Below are 18,829 nucleotides of genomic sequence, written 5' to 3'. Positions count from 1 at the left end.
GGACCCAAAAACTGATATGGAGGGCAGGATCTGTCCCCCGGGCCTTGAGTTAGACACCTGTTCTTTAATCCAACGTATGTTTTTTCCATTCCATTGTTAGAAGAAATACATTTTGTGAAATACGTACCTGCACAAAAACCAGAAACTGCTGGCACAATCCACAATTGTATTTGTACTTCCACTGCAAAGTAATCAGTGTGAACTGATTGTGGCCAGATGTTGTGAAGCTTGCTGCCTTCATCTCATTCCTAAGTGGCTAGCCTCGTAACTTTCGAACTCATTGTCAAGGTACCACTGTACATTCATTTCCTTCAGAGTCACCTATGCACCCAATGTCAAATTGAGTAGTAGCCTAATTAGTATGAAAAAGGACCTAATGCAGTTTTTACATAATCATGTTATATGGAGACGGGGCAAACAAGGACGCGGTCCTCCAGTAGGACACTGAGGACAAGGAACACAAAGTAGAGCGCGAACATGGTGAGGCCCAGCGTTCGGCTCATCTTCCAGTGACACGTAGCGATGGAGATGATGACGAAGAGTAGCATAAGAAAGAGGAGCACAATGGCGCAGAACAGGCCGTTGGAGCTGACGGTCACTGGCTGGCCGTTGTGCAACAGCGAGTACAAGAGCCACGGGACCGGTAGACTACAAGTGCAAAGCAAAAACAGTACGAGAGGAGTCAGTCTAGAATTGGTGGACATTTTCTCTCTTTGCCCATGAAATTTTCAATTTTCATTGTTTTATTGCACGTCTCTTGGTTTCATTCTCTGACGATAAGTAGATCAAAAGTCTGCATTTTTATTTTTCACATTATATTTTATTTCTTTTTGACCAGCTAGCATTGCAGATAACATAGCTAGCATGTAATCTTATCAGCAGAAACGGTAGCAGTATTAATTTGCGGCCCCCGTTACTGTAATTTAAGTACATTAATACTAAATTGAAAATATCTTTTTTTACTTGATTTCATAATAAAGGATGTTTTCAGCAATATTTTAAAAAGTGTTATTCAGGTGTCGAAGTATCTGTAAAAGGTTGTGCAATACTGTTCAAAGGTTCGGTGTCACTTGGAAATGTCCTTATTTTTTAAATAAAATGGCTATTTTTTTAATGAGGTTAACATTAAACTCATCAGGAACAGACTCTTTACATTGTTAATGCGGTAAATGATTATCTAGCTGCAAACGTCTCCAGTGTTCTAATAATACATTGTGTTTGCTAATTGTTAGAAAGCTAAAGATGATTACAAAACCCTTAAAACTCTTGCACAATTGTGTTAGTTTTCATGGAAAACATTCATATTTGAGTGACCCCAAACGTTTGAACAGTAGAATACAATGATAAATGAAAGCTCTCAGAAATAGTTTCCTTTAATGATTGAATCACTCTTTTGCTTTCGAAGTAAATATATACATAGATTGAAAAAAAGAATGAATATTATTAAGGGTTAGGGTTGTGTTGTTGACCCATGTGAGATTGATGCCAGTATCCTCAATTTGCTTTATGTCAAAAGGTACAATGACTGGGAATATCATCTGACAGAGATCTTTTTTTTATTTTTAATAGCAAAAAGTGCTTTCCTTTTGGAGGTGAATGAATTTTATATACCGTATTTTCCGGACTATAAGTCGCTCCGGAGTATAAGTCGCACCAGCCATAAAATGCCCCAAAAAGTGAAAAAAAACATATATAAGTCGCTCCGGAGTATAAGTCGCATTTTGGGGGCAATTTATTCGACAAAATCCCACACCAAAAACAGTCATGAACGAGCAACAACAGGCTAAACGATAGCAACAACAGGCTAAACGATAGGTATGCTAACGTGACAAACACAAACAAAGAGCTGAGAACGGGCCTGACGTAACATATAGAGTGATTAAGGACAACTATTACATGAATAACATGTTTATAAAACCATCGATGTCACTCCAATTCATTAAATCCATCGATCGTTCTTTGTCAACAATGGGTGCGCACGGCTGAGGGCGCTTGCGCTTCAAAATATTCCACAGGCTCATATAACGATAGATAAACTATATTTTAAATAACTATAATACAAGCCAATAATATTATCAAACCATCCGTGCACTTTAATTCCATTAAATCCATCGATCAAATTCCTCGTCCTTTGTCAACATCGCCGCGCGTGCGCCCTGACGTCAGCCTCGTCTTTATTCCACAGATCTACTATATAACTATATTGTAGCGTTAACAAAGTACAAGGATAGACGTAGGTTTGGTAAACGGCTCTTTATTAAACAAAACAAACTTCCAAGCGTGTGGCGGCGTGGACTTCCAGACAGACCGGGCGTGCGTAATGGCCATGTCCGAGCCCCGCGCACCGTTCGCGGACAGCCACTCGGCCGAGCGCCGGCCCCCGACTCAGTAGAGACCGGGCGTGCGTAAAAGCCATAATAGTTTTTCAAACCTTCTATGTCACTCCAAATCCTTCATTCCTTCAAACTCTTTGTCCTCCGTGTCACTTAGAAATGATCACCGCTAATGATGCCGGTAGTCCTTGTGTGGGCACGTTTGTATGTAAACAACCGGCGCGCCGCGCTACTGACGTCACTTGAAATAGTAATCCATTGGTACATCACGGTTCTCCAAACTTTCTTTCTGCTGCTCGATTACTGTTTTCAGCTGCATATTTTACAACTTGAAGTTTGTAACCTGCAAAATATGAGTTTCTTTTTGGTGCCATTTATCTTAAGCCCACCCAGTTGATGAGTCATGGCCAACGGTAAAATTTAGAGCGCCCTCATCCATTTTCGTCTGAAAATATAATTTTTTTTGGTTGTTTTATCAAAGTCAAAGTCTGCTTTATCGTCGATATATTTTTTTATATACTAAGACACACAAAGAGATTGAAATTACACTTCCACTATCCCTCGGTGAGATAGTACACATATGCATACAAGCAACACAAAAAAAAACAAGAAGGCACTAACAATGAATAAATAAGTGTTGAATAAATGATAAATAAACAAATAATAATAAATAATAATAATAAATATAAGAGGAGCAAAAATGGAGCAAGTGTACATACAGCAGACAGTGGACTTGGATATGGTGCTTTAAAGTGTTAATTGCTTTATTTGATGTTTTCTCTATTTTTTATGTTTTGAATATGTTCAAGATAAAGAAATAAAAGCATGTGAAGTGATCAACTATACTAAAAATAACATGGGAAGTGGTCAACTATACTTGTAAGTGATGTCTTAATGATCAAGTAAAAATTTGTGAAAAAAAAACATATATAAGTCGCTCCTGAGTATAAGTCGCCCCCCCACCCAAACTATGAAAAAAACGCGACTTATAGTCCGGAAATATATATATATATACACGTATATACATATATAGATTATTTTTTTTTTTTTTTTTTTTTTTTTTACATTGACACCACTTTCTAGACAATATAGCAAGAACAGTTATCCGCTTGCCTGAACCTCAATAGGTTAAACAGTAGAAAATGGATAGTTGTGAAATGTGGATTGCTGTGTGCATATGGTAATACATGCACATGAAGACACCGTACTTGAGTCAGAGGCCAAGTAGACTTACCCAACAGTGATGTCAAAGATGTTGCTGCCAACTGAGCTGGACACAGCCATGTCGCCCAGACCTTTGCGAGCCACGATGACACTGGTGATGAGGTCAGGGATGGACGTACCGGCTGCCAAGATGGTGAGACCCATGATTTCCTCCGAGATACCGATCGTCTCACCCACCTGGGTCCGAGAAAATAGACACGTACTGTGTGCTGAATTTGATTTGGTTTGAGACTTCTGAACTCTAAAGTGAGTATAAGTGAATATGAACTGACCTGATGAGCCCACCACACCATCAGGTAGGAGAAAACTGCAATCCACAAGATTGTGCCAATAAATGTAAAGGCAAAGTATTTCTTGGATGTCTGGGAATTACAAAGGTGAACATTGGACAGAGAAAGAAAAGCATTATTTGTTGAAATGTGACTTGAATGGCTCCTTTGGTCAATGATATGTCAGCCTCAACATCGAGTAAAATTAAATAACTTATAATTTTTTGTCAAACTACTAAGTAAATGCCAGTGCAATGTAAATATTCTAATACTTTTGTCACTGAGTTATAATTAGTATCATTTATACGCCCACGACCCCAGTGGGAGCAAGCGGTATAGAAAATGGATGGATTAATATGATATTAGAATCAGAATCAGAAAACCTTTATTGTCATTCTACATAGTACAATGAAATTGGAGACCTCCATCCAGTGCATGAGGTAGATACGAGTAACATAGTCAAGTAATCGACTAATAGAAAAGTAGATGAATAATCGGCCTGCGATTGGCTGGCAACCAGTTCAGGGTGTCCCCCGCCTACTGCCCGATGATGGCTGGGATAGGCTCCAGCACGCCCGCGACCCCCGTGGGGACTAAGCGGTTCAGAAAATGGATGGATGGATGGATGAATAATCGGAAACAGTAGTGCGGACAAAGTGCAGTAGTAGTGCAGGAGGAAAGTGTCATCAGTGTCGGCTGGAGTTGAGGGCGGCTATGGCTTGGGGAAAGAAACTGTTTTTGAGTCTGTTTGTCCTGGTCTTCATTTGCCTGTAGCGTCTTCCAGAGGGCAACAGGTCAAACAGGGCGGAGTCAGGGTGGGAGCTGTCCGCTGAGATGGCCTTAGCCCTGCTGAGGCAGCGGGTAGTGTAGATGTCCGTAAGGGAGGGGAGAGGGCGGCCGATGATCCTCTGGGCTGCCTTCACCACTCTCTGCAGCTTCTCCCTGTCAGCGGCGGTGGAGCTGCCGAACCATACTACGATGCAGTAGGTCAGTAGACTCTCAATGGAAGATCGGTAGAAGGTCAGCAACAGGTTGGTGTTGAGGTTGTACCTCCTGAGGACTCTCAGGAAGTGTAACCGCTGCTGAGCCTTCTTGACGATGGTGGTGATGTTCTCTGACCAGGAGATCCGGTCAGAGATGTGGACGCCCAGGTACTTGGTGCTGTGGACCCTCTCCACCTGCTCGCCGTTGATGAAGAGGGGAGTTGGCTCAGGGCTGTGCCTTCTGAAGTCTATGATGAGCTTGTTGGTCTTCTTGGTGTTCAGAGCGAGATTGTTCTCAGAGCACCAGTCGACCAGCTCCAGGACCTCCTCTCTGTAGGCTACCTCATCGCCATTGGAGATGAGACCGACCACAGTGGTATCGTCGGCGAACTTGACAATCCGGTTGTGGTTGTGAGCCGGTCTGCAATCGTGAGTGTAGAGGCAGAAGAGGAGGCGGCTCAACACACAGGCCTGTGGGGAGCCGATGCTCAGCGTACGGGTGGAGGAGAGGCGGGAACCAACTCTCACAGCCTGGAGTCGGTTGGTCAGAAAGTCATTAATCCAGGCACATGTGAGAGAGGGGAGTCCGAGAGTGTCCAGTTTTGTGGTGAGTCTGTCCGGGAGGATGGTGTTGAATGCCGAACTGTAATCCACAAAGAGCATCCGGACATAGCTCTGCTGCTGCTCCAGGTGGTTCACCGCACAATGGAGGGCTACGGCGATGGCGTCCTCTGTGGATCTGTTGGTCCGGTATGCAAGCTGGTGGGGGTCGAGGTGTGGGGGAAGATAATCCTTGATGTGCTGAAGAACCAGCCTCTCAAAGCACTTCATGATCAACGGAGTGAGGGCCACTGGTCGGTAATCATTCAGGCTAGAGATGGCCGACTTCTTCGGCACTGGGATGATGGTTGAGGTTTTCAGGCAGGGCGGGACGGTTGCTAGGGCCAGGGAGCGGTTGAAGATCGTGGTGAAGGTGGGGGCGAGCTCCTCAGCGCATGCCCTCAGCACCTTGCCGGGGACCCCATCCAGGCCTGCGGCCTTTCTGGGATTCACTGCAAGGAGCACCTTTCTGACCTTGTGCTCCTGAACAGTAATGTGTGCAAATGCAATGCCTTGATCTTTGTGAAGTTGGCAGTACACTGTCATAGGCATGAATGCAACTGTGAAATCATCTGATATTCATTTGATTTCCCACCACCCCAAAAGGCTTCTAAGGACAGTCCAGTTGTGATGGGCCAATTTTCATTAACAAGCTCATATGTAATTTGGGGGAGATTAAAAGTTTCCAATTTTGATTTTATTCATTCATTTTGGAGGGAAAAAAAATAATGGCTTCAGAATCACCCACTTTTATTGAAGAATATGGCCACACTCCCTCATCTCCTCGTCACTTGAGGGAGCAATCACCATTTGTTCATTGGAAATCATTGCAGACATTGCAAGATGTCAAAGTAACGGGGATCAACCAGTGTCAAATTGTATGTCGACACCTCCCACTTCAACCGCTTAAAAATATATTTGCCTTTCCATGGCTGACTTAAAAGGGCAAAAAAAAAAGGGCCTCACTGTAGCTCAAGTGCCCTGTCACGTCTGTCTATTTCCTTTCACCAGTCACCAACATACGCAAACATAACGCGTTCCGAGAGGCTTTATGTAAGAATTGTTCATATGTCGTTATATAGTCAATTGAAATTGACCTACATTTCTATTTTTCCTATCTGAAAAAGAGGCGCTCTGTTGAAGAGTGTGTTATCTATTGCTGTTTGCTCTCTGTTTACCGTAATTTCCGGACTATAAGTCGTGGTTTTTTTCATAGTTTGGGGGGGTCGACTTATACTCAGGAGCGACATATATATGTTTTTTTTCACAAATTTTTACTTGATCATTAAGACATCACTTACTTACAAGTATAGTTGACCACTTCCCATGTTATTTTAGTATAGTTGATCACTTCACATGCTTTTATATCTTTATCTTGAACATATTCAAAACATAAAAAATAGAGAAAACATCAAATAAAGCAATTAACACTTTAAAGCACCATATCCAAGTCCACTGTCTGCTGTATGTACACTTGCTCCATTTTTGCTCCTCTTATATTTATTATTATTATTTATTATTATTTGTTTATTTATCATTTATTCAACACTCTTATTTATTCATTGTTTGTGCCTTCTTGTTTTTTTTTGTGTTGCTTGTATGCATCTCACCGAGGGATAGTGGGAACGTAATTTCAATCTCTTTGTGTGTCTTGGTATATGGAAAAAAAAAAAAAAAAAAAAAAAAAAAAAAAAAAAAAAATCGACAACAAAGCAGACTTTGACTTTGATAAAACAACCAAATAAACAAAACAAAAAACTACATCTGAAAAAAATTATATTTTCAGACGAAACTGGATGAGGGCGCTCTAAATTTCACCGTTAGCCGTGACTCATCAACTGGGTGGGCTTATGAAAAATGGAAAAAAGAAACTCATATTTTGCAGGTTACAAACTTCAAGTTGTAAAATATGCAGCTGAAAACAGTAATCGAGCAGCAGAAAGAAAGTTTGGAGAACCGTGATGTACCAAGGGATTACTATTTCAAGTGACGTCGGCGCGGGGTGGTGCGGCGCGGCAGTTGTTTACATAAAGGACAAACGTACCCACGTAAGGACTACCGGCATCATTAGCGATGATCATTTCTAAGTGACACGGAGGACAAAGAGTTTGAAGGAATTAAGGATTTGGAGTGACATAGAAGGTTTGAAAAACTATTATGGCTTTTATGCACGCCCGGTCCTACTCTACTGAGTCGGGGGCCGGCGCTCGGCCGAGTGGCTGTCCGCGAACGGTGCATGGGGCTCGGACATGGCCATTACGCACGCCCGGTCCTATGCCATGGAGCTCTCGTGTTTGGAAGTCCACGCCGCCACGTGCTTGGAAGTTTGTTTTGTTTAATAAATAGCCATTTACCAAACCCACGTCTATCCTTGTACTTTGTTAACGCTACAATATAGTTATATACTAGATCTGTGGAATAAAGACGAGGCTGACGTCAGGGCGCACGCGCGGCGATGTTGACAAAGGACGAGGAATTTGATCGATGGATTTAAAGTGCACGGATGGTTTGATAATATTATTGCTTATATTATAGTTATTTGAAATATAGTTTATCTATCGTTATATGAGCCTGTGGAATATTTTGAAGTGCAAGCGCCCTCAGCCGTGCGTACCCATTGTTGACAAAGAACGATCGATGGCTTTAATGAATTGGAGTGACAGCGATGGTTTTATAAACATGTTATTTATGTAATAGTTGTCCTAAATCACTCTATATGTTACGTCAGGCCCATTCTCAGCTCTTCGTTTGTGTTTGTCACGTTAGCATACCTATCGTTTAGCCTGTTGCTATCGTATCGAACGATCGATGAATTTAATGAATTGGAGTGACACTGATGGTTTTATAAACATGTTATTCATGTAATAGTTGTCCTTAATCACTCTATATGTTACGTCAGGCCCGTTCTCAGCTCTTTGTTTGTTTTTGTCACGTTAGCATACCTATCGTTTAGTCTGTTGCTATCGTATCGAACGATCGATGAATTTAATGAATTGGAGTGACACTGATGGTTTTATAAACATGTTGTTCATGTAATAGTTGTCCTTAATCACTCTATATGTTACGTCAGGCCCGTTCTCAGCTCTTTGCTTGTGTTTGTCACGTTAGCATACCTATCGTTTAGCCTGTTGTTGTCGTTTAACCTGTTGTTGCTCGTTCATGGCTGTTTTTGGTGTGGAATTTTGTCGAATAAATTGCCCCCCAAAATGCGACTTATACTCCGGAGCGACTTATATATGTTTTTTTTTTCACTTTTTGGGGCATTTTATGGCTGGTGCGACTTATACTCCGGAGCGACTTATAGTCCGGAAAATACGGTAAATGTGTTTTTATGATTTCTAAAAGTGTGATCCTTAAGATTAGTTTAGTTTATTGTTTAGCACATATTATTATAGCAATAACAGTGCAAAGGAGGGAGACGAAGCCTAGGGCTTGTAAAAAGCTCCACTCCTGTTATATATACAAACAAAGTGCAGAACAAACAAAGTGCTGTGCAGTCAAATGTCATTCAAGTGTTTAAGAAAAGAAAAAAAATATATATATATATATATAAGTAAATAAACAAAAGCATAACAAGCTAAATATTAATTTGTCATATTTATATATGCATATATACGAGTGTGTATGTATACATACATAAACAGATACACGATACAAAAATAAGAAACAAGCGAAACAAAATAGACACTTATCGATGTTGAAGCAATCAAAGAGACACCAGATAGGAATAGCTAAAAGGGAACAGAAGAACTGTAAACAGAAAATAACAAAACAAAACAAGGAAGAATCTGAGTCAAAATTGTGGTTTAAGTTGATGATCATAGTATGGATCAGCTGAGTGCGGTGGAGTAATTATGGACTGGTAGGATCATGAGTGGAGAAGGTGGTGTTTCAGGTGCTTTGTAAAAGCAGCCTGTGCAGATATGGATCGGATATGGATCGGATATGGATGTTGTTAATGAATTAATTGTTAATAATTAATAAAAAGGGGTAGTATTACCGCTGCGATGTAAAATTGAACAAGTTCATTATTTTATCTTTACGTGACTGTTTTGTGGTGTGTCGTGAGATTTTTTTGGGGGGCGGGGCTGATGTAATGTATGAACTAGAACCTACATGAGTAATAATAGTAATAATATTTTCCTTCAGCACACCTGAATTTCTTATGTGACACTCTTCAAGAATCACTGGTGCATATACACACCGGGTTGCGGACGTCAGGCAGCGTGAGCCACAGCGGGAACACGATGGGCAGCAGGAGCAGATACGTGACCTGCTTGCGTCTGCTTTCGGGCCAATCTAAAGACAAGGGCTTGTTCTCCTCCTCCTCTTCCTCTTTGTCTCCATCATCATCCTCACTTTCACTCGATGCATTGCTATCTGCGTCAGTGCTCTCGTCGCCACTTCTACCACCTGAGCTTTCCTGCGAGCAAGAGACATTGTGACCGTCAGTGACTGATGCAAAGGGGATTGATTAATCGAGGGTTACTGATTACATTGGTCAACAGCAAATTTTAATCAGAAATGGCCTGATGTGTCCCTTAGCAGATTTTTGATGCTGCTTAAAAAAAGAATCTTTTTTCTACCACATTAGGTTTTTGATGTGTTTTCATTTTTTGGTTTTAAGTTTGGCCTCCAGTAAAAGCTTGCACAATACATATTTTATCGCATGTTGTCATTTAGTATCCATATATACATTTATTCACAGGCCACCCGAGTCCTATTCCTTTGGAATAGCAAGGGTCAACTTTTGCTTTGTTGCTCTCGCACGAGATCTGCTACTGCCATAAACTACAACGTGAGTAGGCCTAATACGTATTCTGAAATGGCATGCAGGACCTATAACACCATAATAATATTGGCTTTGAGTGAATAACTTCATTGTTTTTCCGGTTGTCCCATTGCTATATGTGGACGCTTTTTTTTTCACCAGCTGCAGCTGTTGTAAAATTCGCTAAATAAAATGTTTAGTGTTGTATAATTTCTTGTGTGTTTTTGTGAGAGAAAAATGAAACAAATTGAGTTCTTACGTTTACTGTCTGTTTGCTGATGAGCAATTTTGTGCCATTCATGAATGTTAATTTTTATCCGAACTTTGGAACTGTGAGGCAGCTGTGATGCTCGCCTGTTTACTGTGTTGCTAATGTAATCATTACTTCAGCTAATGCTATGCACCGTATAATCCCCATGAATCAGCGCAAAGTCAGCTGGGAGAGGCTTCAGCTTATAATGAGGACATGTGGTATACAAAAGGCTATGGTACACACGCAATGTGTACAGAATAATACAAGCTCTTGTACATATTTTGCCTCTCCTGCCAAAGAAACAGACAAAGACAGACCTCAAAATCAGGAACAACATTACACAACAAATGGAACAAACGGAGAAAATTATCTATATCGCAAATGCACACAAAAGCTCAACCTAAAGACAAATTTATTATTTGGTGAGCAATTATTAAATGTGGGTCAAAAACAACCTGCACACCTTTGAGCCATCCTGTTTGTCTGTCATGTTCTTTGGCACCTGCTCAGCTGGAAGCTGGGAGGTCGACGGCTCCTCTGTACCAGGCGGACACTTCTCACATTTTGCCTCGTGATCGTCATCTGGACGTAGAACAGGGATAATAGAAAAAAACATGTTTTCATTATCACAGATGTTTCATACGTTTAGTAACAATTTGATGAATTCACAAAGGAAGATGTCACAATGTTCAAATGTAAATATGAACACACACACGCGCACATGTGCGCGCGCACACGCACACACACACACACACACACACACACACACACACGCACGCACACACACACACGCACACACACACACACGCACACACACACACACACACACACACACACACACACACACACACACACACATACACGGGGGGTTGGGGGCAACAATCAGCATGTTGGTCCACTGGCGAACTGATTTGGACTCATTGAGACCCCTTCAAGTTCCCTGCAAAAACACTTTGCTCTGCTTTCCAGGCTCTGAAGCACCTCATTAGTCCAAATGCAATGTATGGACACACACACAGGTCTGATTGCTGAGATCAACCTCTTTCAAGCCTACACCATCAGTAATGTTCAGTAAAAACCTCGAGAGGGCAAAAAAAAAAAAACAAAACATGCTTTAAATCAGGGAGCACAGACCTGTAACAAAAGCAAGCTGTCAACAAAGGTGAATAGAAATTCCAGATCAGTTTTGATTCAAATAATTGTCTCAATCAGTTCAACCTGCTTAGACACAATAGATAACCAAAAATCATGACTCGGATCTTCAGTGAAGGTAAGCAAATGATGAACATCACACTGGTCACTTAAAAAAGACACTTACTTCCTTACAATCCCTTTTATACAAAACTAGTAGATGAGTAAACCCTCATGTTATTTGTTGTTGTTATTTGCCGCAGTTAAGACAATTATCGAATCTCAATTAGAATAGGTTCAATGCCGCAAGGTGCAATGAAATGAAACAGGCAACCCTTCCAAAAAAAAAATAAAAAATCAGCAAACAGTCACACATCGATACATGACACAGACTAGCACATGTGGAAGTGTGTGTGTGTGTGTGTGTGTGTGGGGGGGGGGGGGGGGGGGGGGTGACCATTACAGCCCAGGATGCTGAGCAGACCAGAATGTGACTTGCAGTGTTTACAGTGAAAGCATCAAGCCATCATCATCTATTTTTAGCAAATGATCATGGGCGGGCGGTCATGCAGTTAGAGTGCATGCGTATCGCTAGAAACACTTTGAAAACACATATTTATGGAGCAAGACAGGAAAAAAGAACACCACATGCACAGGTTACCTTTTTTCTGCATAAACCCCTTCGCTTTGATGTCACCGTTAAAAGACGTCTCTGAGAGAAATACCACAAAATGTGACTCTTCAGTCACACACCACTACTGTTTGTAGAATAATTAGTTCCTCATTTAAGAAGGTAAAACAATAACCCCGCTTTAACATTTCTTACACACTAACGAGTCACTTCAAGAGCAGCACAAACTCAGACCAAGAAAGTTCTGATCCTAAGCTTACCTCCCCTAGCTCTTCTCGCGCCAGGGGGTATGTGCGCCCCTCCAAGGGTTGAGTCTAGAAGAGAAACCACAATGGTCTAGTTCTGATCTTTATCATATTTTGCACAGAATGTTTCTGATTATGTACTGAATTGGTCAGAGTGCCCATCAGATGTACCTGGAAAAGGTGAGAGACCGGTTATGCTCGGGATTGATAGCCTGCCAATCACAGCACAGCCACAGAGACAAATTCACACACACACACACCTTCTCTTTTTCCTTTTTTTGGGACCAGGAAGAACACAACAGGATTTGATTTCAGCACGCTTTTTAAAGCTGCATACCTGAATGTGTACTAAGGCTCAACCAATATGGATTCTTTAGGCCGATTCAGATATTTAGTAGAATAAAATTTTGATAACCAATTAATTACTGGATTACTTTTTAATGATCAATTTATTAACACTTCAATACTTTACTACTGTAATGCGTAAAGAAAAACAAAATAAAGGAACAATTGCCAGTTCTAATAAAGCTAATATCTGATTAATCGGGCAGGCTCAGGCACACACACATGTACTGCACATTCAAACTTCTTATTTGAATAAACTGTAAAACTGACAAACCAGCTAACTTAGTCTTAGTGTGATCTAAAAGATGCTGATGATGCAGGTTGCCGTGGTGATCGCTGTACCATTTCATTAGTGATAAAGAGCTTGGTGTGCTAGCATGCTGGCTTTTATCCAGCTTGTATGAGCGTATATTGGAAAGCTGATTAGGGATTGACTGTGACTGAGTGCTGCAAGAGTAAAGAACCAGTTGCAATTTTGAGGACGGCCCTCAATAAGATACACTGACCCACAGGTAGGACAAAGTAGACCATATGACTTAACTACGCTAATTATGTTTGAACTCTTTTTTTGATAAAGCTCCAGTTAGATAAATGCAGAAAAGTACTTCTCTGCATTTATTGTACAGCATCATACAAATATTTGCTATCGAGCAATAACCGTTGTTTTATTATCCGGGGTGTCAAATTCATTTTGTCGCAGGACACTTTGTAGTCACAATTTCACTCAAAGGACTGTTATGGGAGTTAAACCATAACCGAGGCGAGGGGCAATTGATGGGTGCAATCGTAAACATTTTTAAACAAGCTGACATCACGTGTTGTAAAAAAAAAAAAAATGTTTATTGTATATGCTGTATTTTGTTACCTTCCCCCAGAGGGTCCAGGGTGTGGATCATCAGTTGGAAGATGGTGCTCCTCAACGAGGTGTTGTGGAGGGAGGCTGTGCTCCCGCCTCGCTGCAGGGCAGGACGCACCTGCAAACATGAAAAGAAAAGCCATGACATCTCAACCACGTTAGCTGACTTGCAACATGTGCTGTTTTAAAGAATGAGATGCTATCCCAAATATATATGATTCTTCCACATGCACATATCATTAAACTGCCATTACATCTTGTATCCTCAAACTACAATCATCCAATACACCACAGGTGTCAAGCTCAAGGCCCGGGGGCCAGATACAGCCCACCACATCATTTTATGTGGCCTGCAAAGACAAATTGTGCATCAAATTCGTGTCATTACTAGAATTGCAAATTGTCTTCACTTTTAATAATATATAGATTTATTTAAATATTTGAGCAGTTTTTACTCGTCTGATTTGAAAATTATTAGTTATTAAAGTTATTTGTCAGTTTGTTTTGTAGCTTTTACTGTATATAATATGAGGTGCTCATACATTTATTTGGGTTGACAGTCATAATGGCCCTCCGAAAGAAGCTATGACTACAATGCGGCCCGCGAAAAAAAAATAACTTTGACACCCCTGCAATACACCAAACAAGAGTCACTAGCACCGAAACCAAAATACTATAATAAATACAAATGACAAATGTCTTACTTGTACCTTGAGTTTGGCTTTGTCCGATTGGAGATCTGTCGGTTTGCTTGCTAGAGAGCTCTGAGTTGGCTCTGGTTGTTCTCCAGATTTACCCTCATCGATGGACATAGCAGCAGGAGCGGCAGGTGGAGGGGGAGGCGGAGAAGGCGGCAACATTTCACCCTCCTGTGAGGGCAGAGTTTGTGATTGATAATGAAAGAACCATGAAAGTCCAATAACAAGCGAGGAGAACACCAATGCATGTAAAATCCACTGCAACTGTATAAAGACAGTGGTTGTGAAGCATTGCTCGACTGTGCACAGAAATCAGCATAAATTTTCCAATCAATAGAAAATGTTGAAGAGGAGGGGTAGCACCTCTTTGGATATCAATTCAAGCAGCAATTGTACTTTGGAGTGATTGAAAACAAAATAAATCCAAAAATAAAAACATTTATACTGAAAAAGTGTGTCCTAATTGTTACAAAAGGAGTTTTGAAAGCTCAAGTTGGTTAACGGAAATGTAAGATAAGAAGGCTTGAGTATGCATAAAAGGACCCCATGTTCCAATAATTACAACCCGTTGATGTGGGCTCACGCATCCTGCATACTTGAGTAAAGACGCAAATGGAATCTGTGAATGTGCTTGATGCTAATGGCACAATGTGCAGTGGGGGTGCTCATGAATGCGTCCAATTGTCTTGTCAACAATACCTTTGATCAAAACATAGCAACGATCCATGACGCATTTACGTTGGTCGCTGTGTCCATGTTCACTAGCGGTATTTTCGGACGCAGCCGAACACCTGGACTCCTTTTTTGCTCAGCATCAAAGGCTTTTACACAAACACAGGCTGCTCATACTGCAAATCACTGTGTAGTGTCCTTCTTACACAGGATCCAAAAGGGACAGAAACGTGGGCAGAATGATGACAGAGCAAAAAAAATGACTTTGTATGACATGAAGTCAACAAAGATGTCCAGTGTTGATGATGGGCGTTCCCATAATAATAATAATAATTGTGTCTTTTTGTTGATTTTGTGTTTGGTTGGATTTAGTTTAGTTTTATTTGTGTCCCTTTTTTTCATGTCAGTCTATTTTTGTGTCCATCTGTTATTGTCAACTGGTTCCCTCGTGTCGTCCAATCAGCTCCCTCAGTCACTCGTGTCTTATCCGATGTTTCTTGTTGTCTTTTCGATTTGTTAATTAGTTTATTGGTTTCCTTTTGTCTTTGTCAGATTATTGCTTTTGCTTGGTTGCTGTCCCGGACCCCGAGTCATGTCATGTCTCGTCTCTACTACATTCCTTTATTTTTTGTTTTGTTTTGCTACCTTAATCCTATTTTTGGCAGAATTTAATATCGTGATAATTCCACACATCTTCCATTTTGTTCTTTTCTGAATAAAAAGGGTGCAAGGATTGATCGATTGTCAACAACTAATCGATTAAATATTTGTAATAATCAGTTTGCTGTTTAGTGATCTAAAATGATTATGAAAATACAATATGATGGAGAAAACCGAGGTATGATTTCCACTCAGTGTAAAAATATAATCTGGAAATATTTGCTTGCATCTTGTTAACCAGTATTATTGTTGTGTTGAATCAAAACAAGACATTAACAAACATGTGCTTTTACACTGGAAAACATTTTTGCCTATATGATGATACAGAGACCAAACCAATCAGTGAATCATGGAAATATCTACATTGCAAAGGGTCCATGGGTGACTCATAATTGTCCATTGGTGCGAATGGGCGCGTCTATCTATACCCTGCGATCGGCTAGCAACTGCTGTACGCTGCTACTCACCCCAAGTCTGCTGGGATAGGCTCCAGCTCACCCTTGAACTTCACGAGAAGTGCGGGAGAATAGAAAATTGATGGATCTGATGTTATTGATAAAGTATTGGTCTCCATCCCAAACAAAGATGACTAAAGTTGCACTGCTGTTAGGAACACATGGTATTAAGTTCAATAGACACAGAAACAAGGGTTTCTTGTCTTTGTGACTAACCTTGTCAGGCTCATCAGTGGTCCAGGCTTGTACGATGCTCACATGTTTGTTGAGCTGTGTCTTCACCAAGCGCTCAATCTGGCTGTTGAATTTCATGCAGCACACGTAGCTTATGTAGCCTAGTACCAACATGGTGCTCTCCCACCACAGAATTGTGTTATCCAGGAAGAAGATGATGAGCATCATGAGGTCCAAAATGTAAAAGGACACATCCCGGAAGAGCGGCCACCAGGTTAGGTGCAACATCTCCCGAGAGAAGATGGCACACATGCCTATCACGAAGAGGATGTTGAAGACCGCCGAGCCTACGATTGTGCCGATACCCACGTTGCTGTGGGAGACAAAAACGCCAATCAGGGAAGTGAAAAGCTCCGGAGCTGAACCACCGGCTGCCATGAAGGTGGCACCGGCCACATCATCGGAGATTTCCAGCTTGTTCGTAATGACCTCCAGAGCAGGGACAAAAAATTCATCGCAGACGATAGCAAGGGCCACAAACATATAAATCATCCCAACGGTATGGAGAACCACCAAGCCTTGACGTCGCTGTTCCACAGAGAAGATATCCTCCGGGTACTCGCCCTTCCTGGTCGGCGGTTGGTGAGGGGGGGTTGCTACGGTGGGCGGTGGAGGTTTTGGAGGTTGGGGTTCCACATAGATACACTGCTCAATATCTGTCCTGTTAACAATAACGACAGTGGCTTGGGTACTCTTCGGTGACTGGACTTGTTCCTGTGTTACATTAGGTGCCGTTAATTTTGGAACGCTGACCTCCTCAACAGCTTCATCTCCTCCTTTTTCTTCCACAATGTCCCGCGTATGGATGGAGAGTGACACTCTGAGGTTTGACAGCCTGGCTTTCAGTGTCAACATATAGAAGAAACACAAGAGCACACCTGAGATGAAGAAGAAGACACGACTGCGTCGGAGTCTCCTCGGACGAGGGGCCACATTTATTGTCCCCATGTCAAAACAGCAAATTGTGTCAGACGCAGTCCTTCATGGTTGGTGTACTGCTTCTATGTGGCCAAAAGACACACATAGCAGTAGTCCAAAATGTTTCATCTTATACGTAGTGTTTGACTTCCACCTGTGGCAGAGCTGCAAACCAAAGAAAAACGAGAGAAAAAGTACTGTAGCTCATTTTTAGTGCACAGCTGTAGATCCCAACAGCCACCTGTTACTATGACTACACAGATGATTTGGTACCGTTTCGCACGCATTAAACATATTTTATTTCGTGTATAATTAGTACAATCATGCGCGGCAGGAGAGAATACAGATATAATGTTAGGTTATTCGGATAAGATCGCTAAACTCTCACAATTAAAACACACACACACATTTAAATGCGACTTGTTTTTAAATGCAGTTAAGTACGGATGATAATCGGGGGAAAAAATGAAAGTTTATCATATCCCACTTAGATATAGAGGCACGAGTTGTATAGCGAACGGTCTCTTACCTGCACGCCGGCTGCTCTGCCTGCTTCTTTCTCCCGTGAGCGAGCTTCACTCGACGCCACCTGAGCCACTATCAGAGACGAACAAGGCTCAGCATAATGCTACTAAGAGGATTTGGAGCCACCTCTCACCTTCCCATCCAGAAATATTGCTGTATCAATTAGCCAACATTCATATCAGTGACACCGCAGGCAATTACCGTGACGGCAGTCACGCTCATTGCTCTGTACTCTGCAATAAGGGGTGTGGTATGTGTTGGGTGTGGCCAAGACTTTTTCTTCTTATTTTAAAGCATTTATTGTTTGAGCAATCAAAATCATCCCAAACAACCCCGGAACAATGGTAAGATATTTGCAACTCACAAATTATTTTCCCTATTTTATTAGCTGTTTGCGTGCGTGCGCGTATGCGTGTGCGTGCGTAAATGCGTGCGTAATCATGTAAGACTTAGACTTAGACTTAGACTCAACTTTATTAATTTTTGGTTTTAAAAAAGCTTTCGAATTTGGTGGGTTTTTTTGGGGCTGGAACAAGGGAATGCATTCACCACGAATCATTTTTGTAGCTGACATCAATAACTTAACATTCAATAAGATCAAATCTGTTCAGTTATAATTATTGCTTCTACGTACTGCTTACCCTGTTTTTTCCTGCCTTAGAAATCCCCAAAAGCTCTATCAGTCAATTAATCAAGGTTTCAATTGCAGTTGACTTTACCGCCTTTTTACATCGTGTCATCATCCGCATAGGTTGAAATGCAACAAGCCTATTTTGACAAAGGCATAGAAATACTGATATAAAGGAGTAAAAATAAGTCATCATAAAAATTTATATTCAAGTACTGAACAGTTACCTGAAAAATCTACTTAAGTACAGAATCAGATTATATATACCTACTTTGTTACTCATTACTGAACAGTTACCTGAAAAATCTACTTCAGTACAGAATCAGATTATGTATACCTACTTTGTTACTCATTTGAAACATTAACCTTAAAAATAAGAGCATCCTTATGAGTGAGAA

General features: G+C 41.2%; 1 protein-coding gene across 4 annotated transcripts; it reads right to left on the bottom strand.

The window, feature by feature from the left end:
- LOC125967072 (sodium/potassium/calcium exchanger 1) lies at positions 1-18,060 on the bottom strand. 4 transcript variants are annotated; one of them, XM_049717785.2, is made up of 12 exons: positions 17,937-18,060; positions 17,808-17,875; positions 16,343-17,443; positions 14,352-14,510; positions 13,651-13,759; positions 12,456-12,509; positions 12,226-12,276; positions 10,897-11,015; positions 9,614-9,832; positions 3,830-3,919; positions 3,568-3,734; positions 1-648 (listed from the first exon to the last, which is right to left on the bottom strand). In XM_049717785.2, the coding sequence occupies exons 3-12, from the start codon at positions 17,306-17,308 to the stop codon at positions 399-401; spliced, it is 2,184 nt and encodes a 727-aa protein (XP_049573742.1). In that variant the 5' UTR covers positions 17,309-17,443; positions 17,808-17,875; positions 17,937-18,060; the 3' UTR covers positions 1-398. The 4 variants fall into 4 exon arrangements, with proteins under 4 accessions (XP_049573742.1, XP_049573743.1, XP_049573745.1 ...); XM_049717786.2 differs by lacking the exon at positions 12,226-12,276; XM_049717788.2 differs by lacking the exons at positions 17,808-17,875; positions 17,937-18,060 and having other exon boundaries at positions 16,343-17,021; positions 17,114-17,271.
- Positions 18,061-18,829: the final 769 nt, after the last annotated feature.

Source organism: Syngnathus scovelli, chromosome 4 (assembly GCF_024217435.2).
Source record: "Syngnathus scovelli strain Florida chromosome 4, RoL_Ssco_1.2, whole genome shotgun sequence".
Taxonomy (NCBI): domain Eukaryota; kingdom Metazoa; phylum Chordata; class Actinopteri; order Syngnathiformes; family Syngnathidae; genus Syngnathus; species Syngnathus scovelli.
This window is presented reverse-complemented; position numbering and strand designations above follow the sequence as displayed.

Coding starts and splice junctions, on each gene's coding strand:
- LOC125967072 (XM_049717785.2), bottom strand. CDS start 17,308: ATGGGGACAATAAATGTGGCCCCTCGTCCGAGGAGACTCCGACGCAGT. Junction 12,277..12,455: donor CGCGAGAAGAGCTAGGGGAG/GTAAGCTTAGGA, acceptor TATTTCTCTCAG/AGACGTCTTTTAACGGTGAC. Junction 11,016..12,225: donor GGGGTTTATGCAGAAAAAAG/GTAACCTGTGCA, acceptor TTCTACGTCCAG/ATGACGATCACGAGGCAAAA.